The sequence below is a fragment of the Myodes glareolus genome, chromosome X (genome assembly GCF_982192425.1).
Source record: "Myodes glareolus chromosome X, mMyoGla1.1, whole genome shotgun sequence".
Taxonomy (NCBI): Eukaryota; Metazoa; Chordata; class Mammalia; order Rodentia; family Cricetidae; genus Myodes; species Myodes glareolus.
Window position 1 is genome coordinate 15,490,337 of NC_142053.1, and position 17,333 is coordinate 15,507,669.

Sequence of the window (17,333 nt, forward strand, 5' to 3'; positions counted from 1 at the left end):
CCCAGATCACTAGGTTTGCCTAGCAAATGCCTTCACTCTCAGAGCCATCTTTCTGGCCCATTTGTTTTCTCTGCTTTTTTAAAAGCAAGCCATGATTCCAAACCCGTAAAAGATGGCAACCCCAGAGAAGCAAGGGTGGAGATTGAGTGAGTGTGCTTGAGTCCTTGCAGGCCAAGGGGCAAGGAGGGAGAAGGCACATTTTGGTTTCAGCACCCGCCCTTTTCAGACTATCCATAGCTGCTCTCTGGGCACCAGTAAAGCACAACAGTGTTATCTGCAGGTGCCCACACTGTGCATCCTTACTCCACCCCCGCCCCGCCCTGCCCCGCCCCGTCCCTGGAAGCAGGACTCAAGGAACCTCCAGTTCCAGCTCCCACTGCCCAGAGTGCAAGGTCAGGCCATCCCTCCCACCACGTGCGCCAGCCTTCCCAATTCCTCCGTGGGCGTCTCTATGGGGGTTGTCCCCTCTGGTTCCTGGTGTCCCGCCCCTGTTCATCCCGCTGGAAACTAGGCGGGGATGTGGGTGCACACCCACAGGGAGCGGAGTTGTTCTCAACCCTCAGTGGCTGAGGCCAGAAGCACTCTGCTGCCAGAGTTCCGAAGTCTCTGCGAGTTTCTGGGCACCGGACGCTCAGCGCTCTCTGTCCTGGGGCTTGTTGATCCCAGCTAGGGGGCTCCAGTCTTCTGAGCCTCAGATCTGCTCAGGCTGCGACCCTTCCGGCGGGCGGCACACAGGCGGGCTACTCGCCGGCCGGAGTCCGGCAGCTGTGAGTTGAGGTTGGGGTCCCGGATCGGCGAGTCCGGCTGGAGGATGGCGGAAGCAGGGCTCCCTCCAGCAGGCCCCCCTCCTGTTCCCGCTCAGGCCTCGCATAGGCTAGCGGTCAGGCAATTGCCTGGGGCTGTCGCTCCTGAGCCCTGGACGAGGAATCACCGGCTGAACCGGGGCGGCTGCAGTTCCCTGCGGTTCACGCAGGCAGTCCCCGTGCAGGTGGACATGGCCATGGCCCTGCATCGTGTTAGGATTGCAGAGAAGTACGGGAAGAACTACCTCTGCTTGCTGCAGGCAGTCTTTCTCGCAGGTGAGTTTTATTTCCCGATGCACTCCTACCCAGAGGCGGCCAAGAACGCCAAGCTCTCCCCTCTTCTCGGCGGCTCCCTCCCCAGCCTGTTGGGGAGGGCGGGTGCACTTTGTCTTCCCCACGCTCTCCTGGTGTTTCTCTCTCTCTCTCTCTCTCTCTCTCTCTCTCTCTCTCCCCCTCTCCCCCTCCCTCCCTCCCTCCCCACTCTATAACCCCCGCCCCCCACTGCCCACTGCTGTGGTCCTCCTAGCTTGCCGCCACCCTTGCTGTGGTCCTCAGTTCCTCAGGCCAGCTGCCTCGCTGAGGGTGTGTGTGGCTTTCAACTCCGCCCAAGCCCCAGGGTTGGATCTCCAGAAGCCCACCAGGCAAGGTGAGACCTTCCCCCGTCTCTTACCCACTTTCCACCCATCTAGGTGCCTCCTGGTGGAGTTGGGAACTCAAGGGCTCCTTCCACTCTGCATCCCCGCACCCCAGAGCCAAGCCTTCCTGAGGATGCACTTCCCTGTAACACTCCCTGTAGTTAAAAAAAGCTAGGTTTATTTACGCATGTGGGTGGTTGTTGTTTGTTTCATTAACACGTGTTAGGGGCAAGTCAAAAGGGCGCTCAAATTCTGAAAGCCGCGGGCCTGAAGTTGGAGGAGGAGTTTGTAGGCAAACTGCTGCCAAGGATTTGCGCCTATCTGCCGGGACCACCACATCTTTCCAGCTTGGTCCCACTAGCTTCCTGCCTCTCTGGGGCTCTTACCACAAAGGCAGAAGCTCTTTCTTACTTGCCTTGGAGGGACAAAACCAAAGCTAACAAATCCCTTATTGCTGCCTCTCTATTTTGGTAAAGGCTTGAGAGTGCTGCAAAGCAGAGTTTGATGTACACATGTTGAACAAGTAAGAGTTGCTTGGCTGTGGGCTTGATGTGTTATGGAACATGCGGAGGCTCCAAGACTTAAAAGTTCCGATAGGATCATTGGGAGTCCAGGACTATCTGCCAGGTGCCTCAGCTGCTGGCCATGTCTTCTGTGCCTCGGTGGTGCTTACCCTATGATGTTTCTTGTAATGGAAAGTTGGGAATTAAAAATTTGACTTGGTGTAGGTTTTTTTTTTCTCAAGTCAGGTAGCCACAGCCTGTGTTCCAAATTCCACTTCTTGTTTGAAGCTGTCCACGAATTGGAAGCAGTCACACCAACGTCTTCAGTTAAATCTCAGGAAACTCGGGGCTCTGTCTAAAGCTTCTTCGTAACAAAGAATCCTTTGGTCTTGAGTATTTTGTTTGGAAGTGTTCAGTGTTATTTTCTGTATGTAATAATAAATCATTAAGGGAAGTGTGGCGATGGGGCACAAACTCCTTCAGGGTTTAAGCGCAGTTTAAATGGATTTGGGAGGCTACAAAAGAAACCAGTGGAAGCTTTGTGCATTGTGCAGCTAAAGGTAAAAACCAACTTCATAGGAAAAATCACTTTAAAATGAAACAGTCTCACTATGTAGCTCAGGATGGCCTCAAAATAATCCTGTACTGGGATTAGTACACCCCCATGTGTATCACTAACCACAGGCATGCACAGACCCACCTCTCTCTCTCTTTCTCTCTCTCTCTTTCTCTTTCTGTGTGTGTGTGTGTGTGTGTGTGTGTGTGTCTGTCTGTCTGTCTCTCTCTCTCTCTCACACACACACACACACACACACACACCACTTTTGCATGTGACAGAAAGAGGTTCTGGGGATTGAACCCCAAGACCTGTGGATGGATGCTAGGCATATGCTTTACGTCAAAGCTGCAATTCTAGCTGAATCACAAGAATGCTATTCAAGTGGGCATTTCTATTGCTAAGTGTTTCTCTTCATTCTACGGTCATTTTCTTGATCCTTGGAAGTTTCTCTCATGCTGCCATTCCTCAGTTACTATGACTTGGCAGCACATCCTAGCATTTAAATGATACTGGTCACTGTGCTGTGCTTTAGTGGGGGTGGGAGTAGGGGTGCAGTAAGGAATGGAGGGACTGGCAGCTCACATTTGTCTTTCAGTATTTTCGGCAGTTAACCTCTGCCTGCCCATGAGGATAAGTATTCCTGGGGCTGGGGCACACACTATAGGATAGTATGACTTTATATATTTTTGTTTGTGTTTTTGAGATGGACATTTTTTGAATTCCCCATGGTGTTTTTGAATGCCTGGCTTAAATGGTCTCCTACCTCAACCCCTGGAGTAAAGGGGGCTACAGGCTTAGAAAGCCGTGTACGGCATCTTCTGTAACTTTATTTCAAGCTTTTCAAAATTATTTTTACTTATTTTGTCTTTTCTGTGCGTATGTGTGTATAGCACATATGTGGAGGTCAAAGGACAGCTTGAAAGAATCTTTCTTTCCACCATGTGTCTGCTGAGATAGCTAGGCTTGCCAGCGTGCGCTCTTGCTGAGCCATCTCAACAGCCACTTTTGGCTTTTTGACAGTCTCGCTTGATCTCAACTTCTGGACCCCACTGATTTCACTCCCCAAGTGTTGGGATTAGAAGTGTGTGCCACTGTGCCTAGTTTATAACTTTAAATGCAAAAAAGATTTCATATACTTTTTATTAAAACTGTTTCTTTTTTTTTTTTTTCGAAACAGGATTTCTCTGTGTAGCTTTGGAGCCTATCCTGGAACTCGCTTTGTAGACCAGACTGGCCTCGAACTCACAGAGATCCTCCTGCCTCTGTTGGGATTAAAGGCATATGCCACCAAACCTGACTGTATTTCATATACTTAGAATAGTAAAAATCTACAAATGTGTTTAGGAAGCTTTTTATTGACACAAAGAACCCTTTGAAAGATCACTTACATGCATGTACACGGGTTTGCTTCTGAGGCAGCCCAGAAATGACTGATAGACTTTTGCTTCTGGAGACTGAAGGTCTCAAGCGGCTAGGGGTGCACAAAGCATGAGGAATTAAAATTTTTCCAGGTGAACAAGGGATTGGAATGGATGTGGTAGAGGCAGAGAAAGTATTCCAGACACAGGAAATAATATGGGCAAGGACAAAGTAGGAAGGGAAGAACATAGTTTACAGAATTGTATATGATTTTAAAAATGATTAGAGTAGGTAGACATGGTGGCACACGCCTTTGATCCCAGCACTAGGGAGGCAGAAGCAGGTGAACCTCTGAGGCCAGACTGGTCTACAGAGTTCCAGGACAGCCATGTTTACACAGAAAAATTCTGTCTTGAGAAGCCAAGGGAAAAAAAGTCTGGGAATGGAAGCCAGGTGTGGTGGTGCATACCTTTAATCCCAGTACTGGGAAAGGAGAAGCAGGTGATCTCTCTGAGTTTGAGACCAGGTGGGGCTACATAGTGAGGTCCTGTCTCAAATAAACAAAAACCAACTAAATAAACAAAAAACACTGGGAATGGAAGAGGAAGGACAAATTTGGGTTCAGTTTATTTTATTTTATTTTAGTGTTCAGAGTGGAGCCAACAGCCTCACACATGCTAAGCACATGCTCTACCATTGAGATAACATTCCCAACCCCCAGGATTCAGTATTGAGTATGTGATTTGTGTGGAACATTCAGGTTTAGCTGATCCAGAAGGTCGGAGCTGGGAAGAAGTAGTGAGAAGTAAGCCTTGTTTCTTCTTTTTCTCTTAGCTGAAGTTCTTAAGTCTCCTTCCCTTTGGGCTCTCTTGATAGCACAGCCTGAATAATAAACAAGCACGTGTTTGCTATATCATTTTCTGTTGACCTTGCTTTTTACAGTTTTCCCTTCTTGCATGCTATCTTACCTAATGATAAGTAGGGAAAAATATTCTACACTCCATGAAGAATATAAACTTTATTCATCTAAGAGAACCTCACCCAGTTGAGAAGTTAAGGTACTGTAAAAACCTATTCATGTATAAATTTGGTTTCAAATGCAACTTGGCATCAAGTTTTAGCTCAAATAGAGTATCAATGGTGGCACTTATTTGCTGAACATTGCACAGTGTTGTTAAATGTATTCCAAAGATAATGGATCTTTCATGAGGCTAAACTTTCCTTTTGAAACAAGGTCTCATGTAGCCCAGGCTACCCTGGAAAGCTCTGTATAGTTGAGGATGATCCTGAATTCATGATCCTCCTACCTCTATCTCCCCAGTGCTGGTACTGCATGTATAAGCCACCATTCCGGATTTTTAAAAATGTTTTTCGATGGATCTAACCCAGGGTTTCATGCTTGCTAGGCAAACACTTTACCAATGGAACTACTTCCCTAGCCCTAGACCATATTATATTGACTATTTCCCATGGCAAACTTCCCTGGGAACCCAAGCATTCTCTGGGAAATTGAGCACCAGCACTTTTAGTGACTGGTTTATTTTTCTTCTCAACATTCTAACCATTTCGGCCGGAAAGGTTTTCAAAAAGATTGCTTACCTTCCAGACTCCTGAACCTGGAAATAATTGCATCCTTTCCTGATGACTCAAGACTGTCCTTAGGACAGCATCAGTTACTTTAATGTGATGTCTACAGTGCTCAGGGTTTCCAGTGGAGGCTCTTTGTCTCTATGGCAAATGGCTACAGATCTTTCTGCCTTTTAATTTATAATGTCTGCTTTGTCTAATCTTTCCATATATCCCTTCTCTGTTAGCTGTCATTGCTTGCTACTGTCAGGTCTTTCTACTGGCTCTGGCTCCTGGCTCCATCCTCCACTGTTCATTTTGATGTGCTGTAAGCTAAGGAACATTGTAACCCAAATCCACAGAACTATCTGAAAACTATAAATAAATAATTAGTCTGGGAAGTCTTCCTTTATTAATACATATGAATTTTGTGTGTTTGTATGAGTGCAAGTGTGTGTGCAGATGCAGGCCAGATGTTGACTCTGGCTATCATTCCCAGTAGTTCTCCACCTTGTTTTTTGAGACAGGGTCTCTCTGAACTCTTGAACCCAAGGCCCATGGATTCAGCTAGTCTCGAGCAGGCTGCTCTGGAACTCACTGAGATTTGCCTGCCTCTGCCTCTGCTAGGATTGCAGGTGCCACCATGCCTGGCCCACGAACAGGAAGTACTCCTAACTGCTGGCCCACCTCTCCAGCTATACTCAAATAAAAATAAAAGCAGTAAAAAGATTATTTTGGCTCTTCTAGGTCCTTTGCCAATCTTTAGAACTTTATTTTTTTATCATTAGCTTATTAATTTGTATATAAAAAAATCTAGTTAGGATATGCTAGCAATTGCTTAGAATCTATAGGTCAGTTTAGTGAGTTTGTTTGCTTACTTATTTGGGATAAAGTCTCACACTATAGCCTAGGCTGGCCTGAAACTTGTTTTGTGGTCCATGCAGTGAATATTTTTCTGTAATTTTCTTTATGAACATCAATATCTTTTATTTATTACATGCTGTGGAGTGGAATCAGAGCCCAGGGCATGCCAAACTTGTGGTCTATCACTAAGTTATGCTGTATGTAACATGGACTTCATATATTATATTCCTCAGTTTTGAGAAAGGGTTTTAAGAAGTAGCTGCCCTCAAACACATGATGTTCTTAACAGCCTCCCTGAATTCTAGGACCCCAGCTTTGTGCCTCTTCCTGGCTCTGAGTTTATTTTTAATAAGTTGTTGCTGACTTTTTATAAAGTTTCTGGGTGAAAGGATAAGTTCACATGCTACTAGAATACAAATATTGAATATCTTTGTGGTTGGGAAGTCTGCTAGACTTTGAGCTGCCTGTCACTTCAAAATATATTTCAGCCAGGTCAGCATCAAGTCCTGTGCTAACATTCAGGGGATCTGTAAGTTCTCTGCTCCTTAGAGGGTTTGCAGCCTTGTGCCTGTTGGTTAATTAGCTGACACCTTAGCTATTGAGTATCCAGTGTGTTGACAAGGAAAATCTTAGAGTTATTTAAAATTTTTTCCTCCATTAAAAATGAACCAGTGTGATGAGGTATAGTTATTCTTAGCTTTCTTGATGACACTTAGAAGGAGTATGCATATATGCTGGGACATTCTTGAATTTGCATTTGCAAGTTCCATCATTTGATCTATCATTTTGCACTGTTAGTTTACAAAAGAGGGTCAGTTCTGCTTCCTTTGTTGTAACCTTGGAAGGACCACTAACAGATACTATGTGTTATCCTGCACGCATTATAAACCAAAGTCAACCATTTTAATTGGATTTACTATTGCAGAGGCTGTGCATTTCAAAATTAGATTTCCTAAACCCAGAAGTGATGAATAGCCATAGAGTAAGAGAGCTGGCATTTGATTATATATCTGCATGGATATTGTGGGTTTTGACTTTAGTGGGCCATCTTGTATACTTTTATAGCTTGTGCTTTAAATAGCTGCCCTCAAAAGGTCAGATGTTATAATAAAAATTTTAAAAAAGGTGAATGCAAATTCTTAATACATTTAGGACATATGTTCCATGACTGTGACTATCATGTTTGTGATTATCATTGCATCTTTAAGATCATGTTCAAACATGGATAGACTCAGTTACATTGTGGGTACTGAGCACTGATGATTCAGATAGATAAAGAAAGGGATTCCATAGCCGGGTAGTGGTGACGCACACCTTTAATTCCAGTACTTGAGAGGCAGAGACGGGCAAATCTCTGTGAGTTTGAGGCCAGCCTGGTCTACAGAACTAGTTCCAGGACAGTCAGAGCTACACAGAGAAACCCTGTATCAAAACACACACACACACACACACACACACACACACACACACACACACACAGAGAGAGAGAGAGAGAGAGAGAGAGAGAGAGAGAGAGAAAGAGAGAGAGAAAGAGAGAGGGGGGGATTCCTGTGCTTGAGCAATTGGTCAGTGGTTAACAGCACTTGCTCTTCCAGAGGAACCAGATTTAATTCCCAGCACCCATGTGATTGCTCACAGAGGGTTAAAACTTCATTTCTCGGGTATCTAATAACCTCTTCTGGTTTTCAGAGATCCTAGGCATAGCATGCACATGGTTCACAGACATACATGCAGGCAAAATATTCATATGCATAAAATAATTAAAAATAAAGAAAATTTTCTCTTTAAGACACTATTTTTGTGTGTATGTATGAATGTGGGGTGCATATTGATGGAGATCAGAGGACAGCTTTATGGTATTCTTAGATTTCTCCTTCTGCCTTTCTGTTGTTTTCCAGGGAAGAAACTCGGGTCAGGTTTTCTAGCTTGCAGGTCAGTGTTGACCTGATGGATCATCTTGCTGATTCCAAAAGGCTTTTCTTTTCATTCTCAATTTATGTTGCTAAGAATAGTCTCATATTTAGAATTCCGTGCTGGCTAGGTGTGGTGGCTCATGCTAAAGAGGCAAAAGTGGGTGGATCTCTGAGTTTGAGACCAGCCTGGTCTACAATAGTGAGTTCTACGACAGCCAGGGCTATGTAGAGACCCTGTCTTAAAAACAAACAAACAAATAAAAATAAATAAAATAAAATTGTGTGCTCAATATAGTTTTCTCGGTTTTGTTTCTTTAGTTTTCTTCCTTCTTTTCTTTTTTCTTTCTTTCCTTCTTTCTTTCCTTTCCTTTCCTTTCCTTATCTTTTCTTTTCTTTTTTGTTGTTTTGTTTTGCTTTGCTTTTGGCTTGTTTTGTTTTGTTTTGTTTTCCAACAGGGTCTTCCTCCAGCCCAGGCTGAATTGGAAATCACTTTATAGTGCAGACTAGCCTTGATCTTAGAGAAATCCTCCCACCTCAGCCTTCCAGAGCACTGGAGTTGGAGCCACCGTGTCTAACTTGTTTGTTTTTAAGGAGCGCTTTCAGAATTACCCAAGGAAGCGAATTCTTTTCAATAAAACAGCTTTCTCCTGACAATCATTTGGAAGACAATGCGAGCACATTTCTGAAAAATGCTTCTTTAACATAGATTTTGCATTTATCAAAGATTTATCTATAAATTTTGAAGATTTGATCGAGTCACAAAAGAGCTTTAGAACTGAAGGAGTATAAAAGATTTGGAGGTGGTGCAGGCAGGTTTTTATCCTTTCCTAGGTTCTAAAGGCCTTTCATTTGAATCACAATGCTTCATATTTGCATGTCATTGCACTAATATGCACAGGCATATACATGTGAATATCAGTGCCATGCAAAGACTACCTTTTCACTTGCAGCGCTTGCAAATGTTTCTGACCCAGGACAGCTCGAAAGCTGTTTGGACCACCTTCAAATCCTTTAAATCCTAAGCTGCTGGTAGGCTCTCTCCCCGGAGGTAGTCCTCAAGGACTAGGCTGGAAAACCTGTTTGCTTCTCGGTTCTTCTGCGCGTGGAGTGTCTTATCAGTGCAGTTCTGGACGCCCCTTTACTCCGTGCTCACTGCACTCACCAATCGGTATAATTGTAACATTCACCACTCTGGGCTGGAACTGCGTCCTGCGTCTAGATAAAGAGCGCCCCCGATTTGGGTTGATGCCTAACTGGCTTCTGTAGCCTGACATTAAGGGGAGCTGGTTTTCAGCTTTGGACACATGAATTATCAGAGTAGCTGATAGATACATGAAGTAACAGCAAAATGGTGTTGAAAGATGGAATACTGCCTTGCCGGTTTTTCCTATCCTCTCACTCGTTCCTTCCATTGTTCAACTTTCTCTAGAATTCCACTCATTCTCTTGATTCTCTCCTTCAAAGCACAAATGCAGGCTGAACATCTGAAGGCCTTGTAGCCCTCCTTCCCAGATTTGGAAGTTCTTCCTTATGGATGCAGTGTAAGCCTTGGAGGGCTGGTACAGTGATGGTGATTACATAGCCGGGACTCAGGCAACACTTTGATATGCTGTCTGACTTTTTTTCTTTTCTTTTTGAAGGACAAGCTTTCAGTATCTCAGGCTAGCCTCGAACTCACTGTAGCCCAGACTGACCTCAGACTTGTGACAATCCTTCTGCTTCAGCCTGCCTCCTCCTCTCAAGTGCTGCTGAAATTAAGGGAACATACAACTATACTCAATTAGGGGATGCTTAACTTGAAGGTCACGTCAGAATTTCTTTGATCTTTTAGTTGTCACATGAATGCTTTCCTCCCTGTTTATGATGTTTATATTATGCGAGCTTTATCAATTCTTAATTTTGATCATTGTTAAGCTCTACTTTATACTTTCTCGTAGAAATTGCTGAGATAATTTTGTTTTTCAAAATACATGCTTTGTGAAAAATGCAAAGAAATCCTGTGGTAAGAACCAAATCCAACCCTAAAATACCTGTAATGATCATAAAGCATATACAGACACTTGCTAATGCCAGATTAAAAATATATGTAGTGTCTAGGGCTAGGGAGATGGCTCAGTGGTTGAGAGCCCTTGCTGCCCTTCTAGAGGACCTGAGTTCAATTTCCCCCACCCACATCTGCAGCTTATAACCACCTCCAACTACACCTTTAGGGCATCCTATGGTCTCTTCTGGCTTCCAGGGGGAGCCCCATACATGAAATGCACATTCATACACTCAGACACACACACATAATACACACACCCACACCCACATACATAATACACACACACACACACACACACACACACACACACACACTTGAGTAAAATGAAATCTTAAAACATTGTTTAAATCATCCCATGGCTCAGTTGGTAGAGTGCTAGTACCAAGTCCTCTGTTCACTCCTCAGCACCACATAAACTGGACTGAAGATGGAGACAGCATGGTCAGTTGTTCAAGGCCACCCTCAGATACATATAGTAAGTTCAAGCAAATCTGGACTACAAGAGATACTGTCTTGATTTTTAATTAAACTTTATTTTTGAAAAAATTGTTTTCTTACAATATATTTTCATCATGTATGTAATTTACTCTCGCCCAATCCTCCCTACCCAACTTGGTATTTTTCATGTTCTAAAAACAAACAAAAACAAAGCAAAACAAAAATATAAGAAGCATATACAAAAACTTTCCACAAAGCACAAAAACAGAAATAAAAATAAACGAGTAAAAAACCAATAAGACAAAAAAAAGTATCCAAACCAAGCAAAATGATACAAAAAAAAACTCATTGTGTTGCTGGGCATGGGGCCTGTCCTGAAGTCAGAGAGCCTGTCTTGAGAAAATTTATAATAAAATGGTTATTGGACTGCACATTACAGATACAGTACGGCGTCTTTTCAAGTATTTATTAGGTTAGTCCATCTCTTTTGTTTAATGGCTGCTGATTGCTATTTTTTCCTGTTTATCGGGTTTGTCTTTTTTCTTAGTGATTTATACTCCTTTACATACTTAAAATTTTCTGTGAGTTTTCAATCTTCATTCACTTGCCTCATTGCCTTTCTTTATATTGATGCTGGGGATCGAACCCAGGACTCTGTGCTCTACCATTGCCTTTTTATTAAGCCAGGTCTTTTGGTGAAAGAATTTTTTTTTTATATGGTGTGTGCTTTACATTCTATAAGAAAAAAAAATTATTTCCCCATAGGTTATACAGGTGGTACCCTGTATTTTCTCTGCTCTAGATCCCAAAGCTAAATGATTTAAATCCTTGGGTGCGTGTGCCCATTAAAGCCAAGCTTTTGAAATGGAGGTGTAGCTCAGTGGTCCAGAGCTTCACCTGGGTTTGTGCTACAGCACTGTAAACACAAACAGCCTCACAAGCTCCTAGTGGCCTGGGAACTGACAGATGGGCAAGGGCTGTGCTTGATTGGTTGATCCCATGGTGTATTTGCTTGATTGGCTGATCCCACAGTGTATTTGCCCCCTGCAGTTTTAGCCTCCAAGAATTTTCTTAGGCTTCCCTCCCAACTCAGGTACGCATTAGAAAGGATTTGATTTTTTTTTGTTTTGTTTTTATTTTCCACCTTGCGTTTTTGCAGCAAGAAGATTTTGTTCTTCCCCTGACCAATAAGGTGAGCTCTTTCATGGTTTTCACACCTCACAGTCTCATAGCCCACCCAACCCCCTTTCAAAATTCTTAACAGGACTAATGAGGGTGGAACCCAGGAGCTCAGGCATGCAAGACAAATAAATTCTCTATCACTGAACTTCATTTCCCAGAGTGAGATTGAGCAGCTTGCAGAAGGTCACCTCACTAGCAAGAAAGAGCTAGAATTGGGACCCAGGCAATCCTAGAGTGTACATTCATAAGTACTATGTAAGTATGGCTTATGTGAGAAATACTTCTTTGTTTGAAAAATTCCAAATTTTGTCTAGACATACAGCTCAGTTGGACCGTGCTTCTCTAGAATACACAAGAACAAACAAGCAAACCCTCCGAATTTAATGTCATGTGTTTCACCCAAGAGTACAAGACCCATACATAATTCTGTGATAATGTTGCTCCTATGATATTATTAAATATATTTGCATGTATTTCATATATTTTCAAAATATATTTACATATATTACTTTTCCTTTACATATATTTCCAAAGGTTGCTTTTGCTTTGTTTTGTTTCTGGGTTTTTTTTTTTTTTTTGGTTTTTCAAGACAGGGTTTCTCTGTATACCCTGGAACATGCTTTGTAGACCAGGCTGGCCTCCAACTCAGAGATCCACCTGTCTCTGACTTCTGAGTGCTGAGATTAAAGGCGTGAGCCACCAAAGGTTGCTTTTTAAAAATAAATATTTTTATTAACTGTTTGAAAATTTCTTTCAGGGCATTTTGACCATATTTGTCCCCAACTCCTCTCTTAAGTCCTCCCAGATTCACCCCCACCTCCTTACTACCCCCATTCATATGTTTACATTTCTTGTTTGTTTGTTTTTGCTTTTTGTTTTTGAGACAGGGTTTCTTTCTATAGCCCTGGCTTTCCTAGATCTTTCTCTGTAGAGCAGTCTAGACATGAATTCAGGGATCTGCCTGGCCCTCCTCTGCCTCCTGAGTGCTGGGATTAAAGGTGTGTCCATTGTCCAGCTTTTTATTTTTTAATTTAATCATCCATGAACTCCAATTTCTTCTTGTGTTTTTGATGCCATTTCCTTAATTAAAATCTATTTTTATGACATTTTCTTTGAAAGGAGAGGTGGACAAAATGCATCCATTGTTAAAAAGAATTATATTCTTACAAATACTAACTTTTCTTTGTATTTTTCATAATAGATTTACTGAGATGTAATTTATCATGCAGCTTACCCACTTAAAGTCAGTGCATTTCCCATGTTTATCAAATTCTGTAACCTATCACTGTAATCAATTTTACAATTATTTTATCACTTCCAGAAAGCATCAATTACTCTTTAGTTATCAGCCCTCCAATTCCATCAATTCCTAATCAACCTCTGATCTACTTTTTGCTAATAGTATAGCTAGCTTAAAGATTTCTTATCAATGGAAACTTAGACTATATGGCTTTTGTAAGTCTTGCCTCTTTTATTAAGCATAATCTTCCTTCTTCCCTCCCCCTCTCCTTTTTCTTTCTTACTTTTTTAAAAGAGAGTTTCCTTATTTAGTTCTGGCTGGCTTGAAACGTAATATGTAGACCAGTGTGGCCTTTAATTCATATAGACACAGGCCTGTCACTGTCTCTTAAGTGCTGAAGCTAAAGGTGTGACTACCATTCAAGGCCTATTTTATTTTTAAAGGCCACAGTGTAGCTAAGGCTGATCTGGAACTTGGAATCCTCTGGCCTTAGCCTTCCTTTGCTGTGATTATAAGAACATACAGCTTTTCTGTTACTGTTTTTTTTTTAATTGTAAAGTAAGGAGATATGTGTTTGCATGCAGAGAGAATCCAAATAGGAATTCAGTAGATGTTTGCTGAGTTGCAGTGGATTGATAAAGAGGCTCCAATACATGTTAGCAAAAGAAGGATTTAGCATGAATCTTGACAGAGAGTTATGTGAGTTTTTCATACTGTACCTTTATTGAAGAACAATATACTAAATTGTTCTGCTAGTCTAATAGTGATCTATTTTTTGATGGTTTCAGAATTACCCTTTTATTTGTTCCATCTTTTGAATCATAACATTTTCAAGGGAGCACATCAATCATTTGCATGTGCTAAGTCATTTCTATTTACAGATTGTATGGCATATCTGTTGTTCAGACTGAAAGGGAAAATTACACTCACGGAATCCCATCCATTTTGTAGCAGGACCTGGGACTCACAAAGAAAGTGTAATTTTTGTCACAGCCATAGGGAACTTTCAAAAAGGTGATGGCTAAAAAGCATTGCTGTTAGCTTCAGTCTGTAGGGACTAGACAGATGGCTCAGTGGTTAAGAGCCCTGGCTGCTCTTGCAGATGGCCTGCGTTTGGTTCTTAGCACCCATACCAGAGGCCTCACAACCATCTTTAACTCCAGGCCTAGGAAACATGACACCACTTCTGGCCCCTGTGGGCTCCTGCATGCATGTGGTGCATATACATTCACTCTGGCACACAAGTACATGTAAAATAAATGTTAAATAAAAATTTCAGACTGTAAACATAATGAATTTTCTTTCTAAAGATTGTGAATATTCTTGCTGTGCTTTGGGGAGAACTGGCACCATCAAGGTGTATCTAGTTAATAATTTAAATACGTAAGTAATTGGTATGCACAAGCTTTCTCATTTTATAGGAAACATTTTTATTTTAGATCCCAAAATGTAATAGCAATAATTTCCAGCCCTGGGGCTTTTATTTTACAGTGATACTCTTTTATATCCATTCTTTGGAGAGGAAAGCCCAACCACTCTACCAAACAACCAAAGGAATTCTTGATCAGCTAACTATGGAGAACGTTGCACACATGGCTTGTAACCAAGGAGTTAAGTGTGTTTGTTATGAAATATGGCAATGCATTTAATATTCAAAGTTTGTCAATGCAATCTACAGGCAAAAAGGCAAAGTTTCATAAATTTATTTGATTCTTTACTTTTTCCTAGAACATTTATCCAAAATGGTTTAGGATGGCATTTGGCCCATAGTAGTCAGGTGTGGTGGCACAGCCAGCTCTCAGGAGGCAGATGCAGGCAGATCTCTCAGGTCAATGCTAACCTAGTCTACAGAGTGTGTTCCAGGACAGCCAGGGATACACAGAGAAACCTTGTCCCAAACAATAACAATGAAAAGAACAAACAAAGAAAGAAAGTCCAATATGGTGGCATAAACCTGTCCTTCTAACATTTGGGAGGTAGAAGCAGAAAGATAAGACATTCAAGGTCAGCCTGGGCTACGTAAGACACCCGTCTTAGATTAGAATGAATATAAAAGACATCTTTATGGGCTTCAACACCTACTGTGTAAAAAGCTGATACATGCTCTGAATTTTTGCAAGTGACACAATGAAATCAAGAGAGTCTGATTAGATGGATGTCCCCTCCTCTTGTTCGTCTTTCCAAATAGATTCATTTCTGTACCTCGTAGCACTTAAAAAAAAATCTTTGAATTCTAACCTCATTTCCTCATTTGAGATAAAAAAAAATAGTGGTTGTATACAACTTTATGATCAAGATAGCAGGGGTTGGAGATGTGGCTCAGTGGTCAACGCTTGCTGCTCTTGCGGAGAACTGGGTTCAGTTCCTAGTATGCATATGGTGGTTCATAACCATCTAGAACTCTAGCTATAGGGGATCTGATGCCCTTTTCTGGCATCGTCGGGCACTACGTGCACAGGGTACATGTACAAACATGCAGGTGAAAAATACTTATGTACATTTAAAAAAAACCTAAGAGCTTGATGCTTCTTATATGTTATTGAACTGCAAGAGATTTTCTCAACTTTGATTTTCAGTTTGTGCCTGATTGTTTACACACAAACAAGTTTTTTTTTAGAGAGATTTATTATTTTTAATTATTTGTATATGTGTATCTCTGTTTGAGTATGTGCAGACGAGTATAGTACCCACATGGATTCAGAGGCTTTGGATCCCTTGGAGCTGGAGTTGCAGGCAGTTGGGAGCTGGGAACAAATTTGAGTCATCTGCCAGAGCACAACCAGCCCTTTTAGGTTTTGCCATATGGTTTATGTAAGAAGATTGCATGGTTTTTGTTTGTCTGTAATGAAGCAGCTTCACCAGCTTCATGTCAAAGGTGTTTTTGCTCAACATGGAAGATGTTGTAATGTGAATTTCATCCAGCACCGTGATCAAGATTTTTTTTTTAAAAAAAAATGTTTGTTTTTCTGTTTTGAAACAAGCTGAGAGTGACCTCAAACATGATGGACTCAAGGATGATGTGCATTTTCCTATACTCCTTCCTCTTCCTGAGTGAGTGCTGAATGGGATTATACATGTGTGTCAAGATGCCTGGTGTATGTGTTGCTGGGCATGGATCTCAGGGCTTCATGTGTACTAGGAAAGCATGCTACCCACTGAACCATGTCTCCAATATTTCCTATGCTTTGAAATGAAAGAGTTTAAGGGGCCTGCGGGAGAGGCATTATGAATCATACTCTTTTTCAGTTTTGTATCATGAAAGGAAATCTGCGCGGAAATGTAAGCACCTCAGAGTCCAAACGGTGCAACTCAGCATCATGACTTTCTCTTCTAGATTTTAGAATCTTTTAGATTTTAGAATCTAAAGAATCTAGTGTTCTCCACTTTCTTGTTCTTAGCAACAGTCTTACCTTGTCCACTGTGGATGCTCAGGTCAGCCATCTGTCTTCTCTTACCTTTCCATTGTTAGTTCCTCTCCCTTTAGTCAATTGCTAATCTAGACTATTTTTTAAAGTGGTAGCATCTCTTTTAACCATCAACCCATCCCTTTTCATTAGTATGAAAATGCAATTTTATAGTATGGCATTTTAGGTCTCAAAAATATGAGTGTATTTTCATTGTGTATGTGATTTTCCACAGTGCTGGCTCCCCTAGAATATGGAATACATTGGAAAGTATCTGCTATATGGCCCTAAAATGGAGGACATGAAAAGAAGGATACATGAGTCACTTGCTCAAGGCTACAGAGCATCTCAGTGGCAGAGATAAAATGAAACCCTGGTCTTCTTATTATCAGCCTGTAGCCTTTTGTTTTATGGCCAAGGCCAATTTTTAATATATATATCTAAATTGTGGAGTAATAAATTTTATAGTTCTTCAAGATTCTGAATGGTACAGGAATAATCAGGCTGCATGTAGTATTTTTTCAGTTTGTCATCTGACATAAAATTCATCAATTTATTTTAATAGATATTCTTGCTATTCAAATCAGAAGAGAAATCTGGGTTTCTTTTGTAGGGATGCTTCTATGTTCTAATGCTGTTTGTTGTGAGAGAAAGTCAGTCTCCTTATGTAGCACTGGCTGGCCTAGAACTCACTGTGTAGACCAGGCTGGCTTTGAACTCAGAGACTAGTCACCTGCCTATACGTCCCAGTGCAGGGATAATTGGCATGTGCCACCACACTTCTAGTGCTCCTTTCTTCACAGCATTACTACTTTGGAAGCAC

At 41.7% G+C, this 17,333-nt stretch overlaps 1 protein-coding gene across 5 annotated transcripts in view; it reads left to right on the forward strand.

The window, feature by feature from the left end:
- The first annotated feature begins 538 nt into the window (after positions 1-538).
- Mcf2 (MCF.2 cell line derived transforming sequence) overlaps positions 539-17,333 on the forward strand; it is a 104,314-nt gene continuing 87,519 nt past the window's right edge. For 3 of the 5 annotated variants that reach the window (XM_087902675.1, XM_087902676.1, XM_087902674.1), the window contains exon 1: positions 540-1,079. In XM_087902675.1, the coding sequence (XP_087758801.1) occupies positions 812-1,079 (268 nt within the window). In that variant the 5' untranslated portion in view covers positions 540-811. Of the gene's footprint in view, positions 1,080-17,333 lie in introns of all 5 variants that reach the window. The other 2 variants (XM_087902672.1, XM_087902673.1) reach the window with 1 other exon arrangement.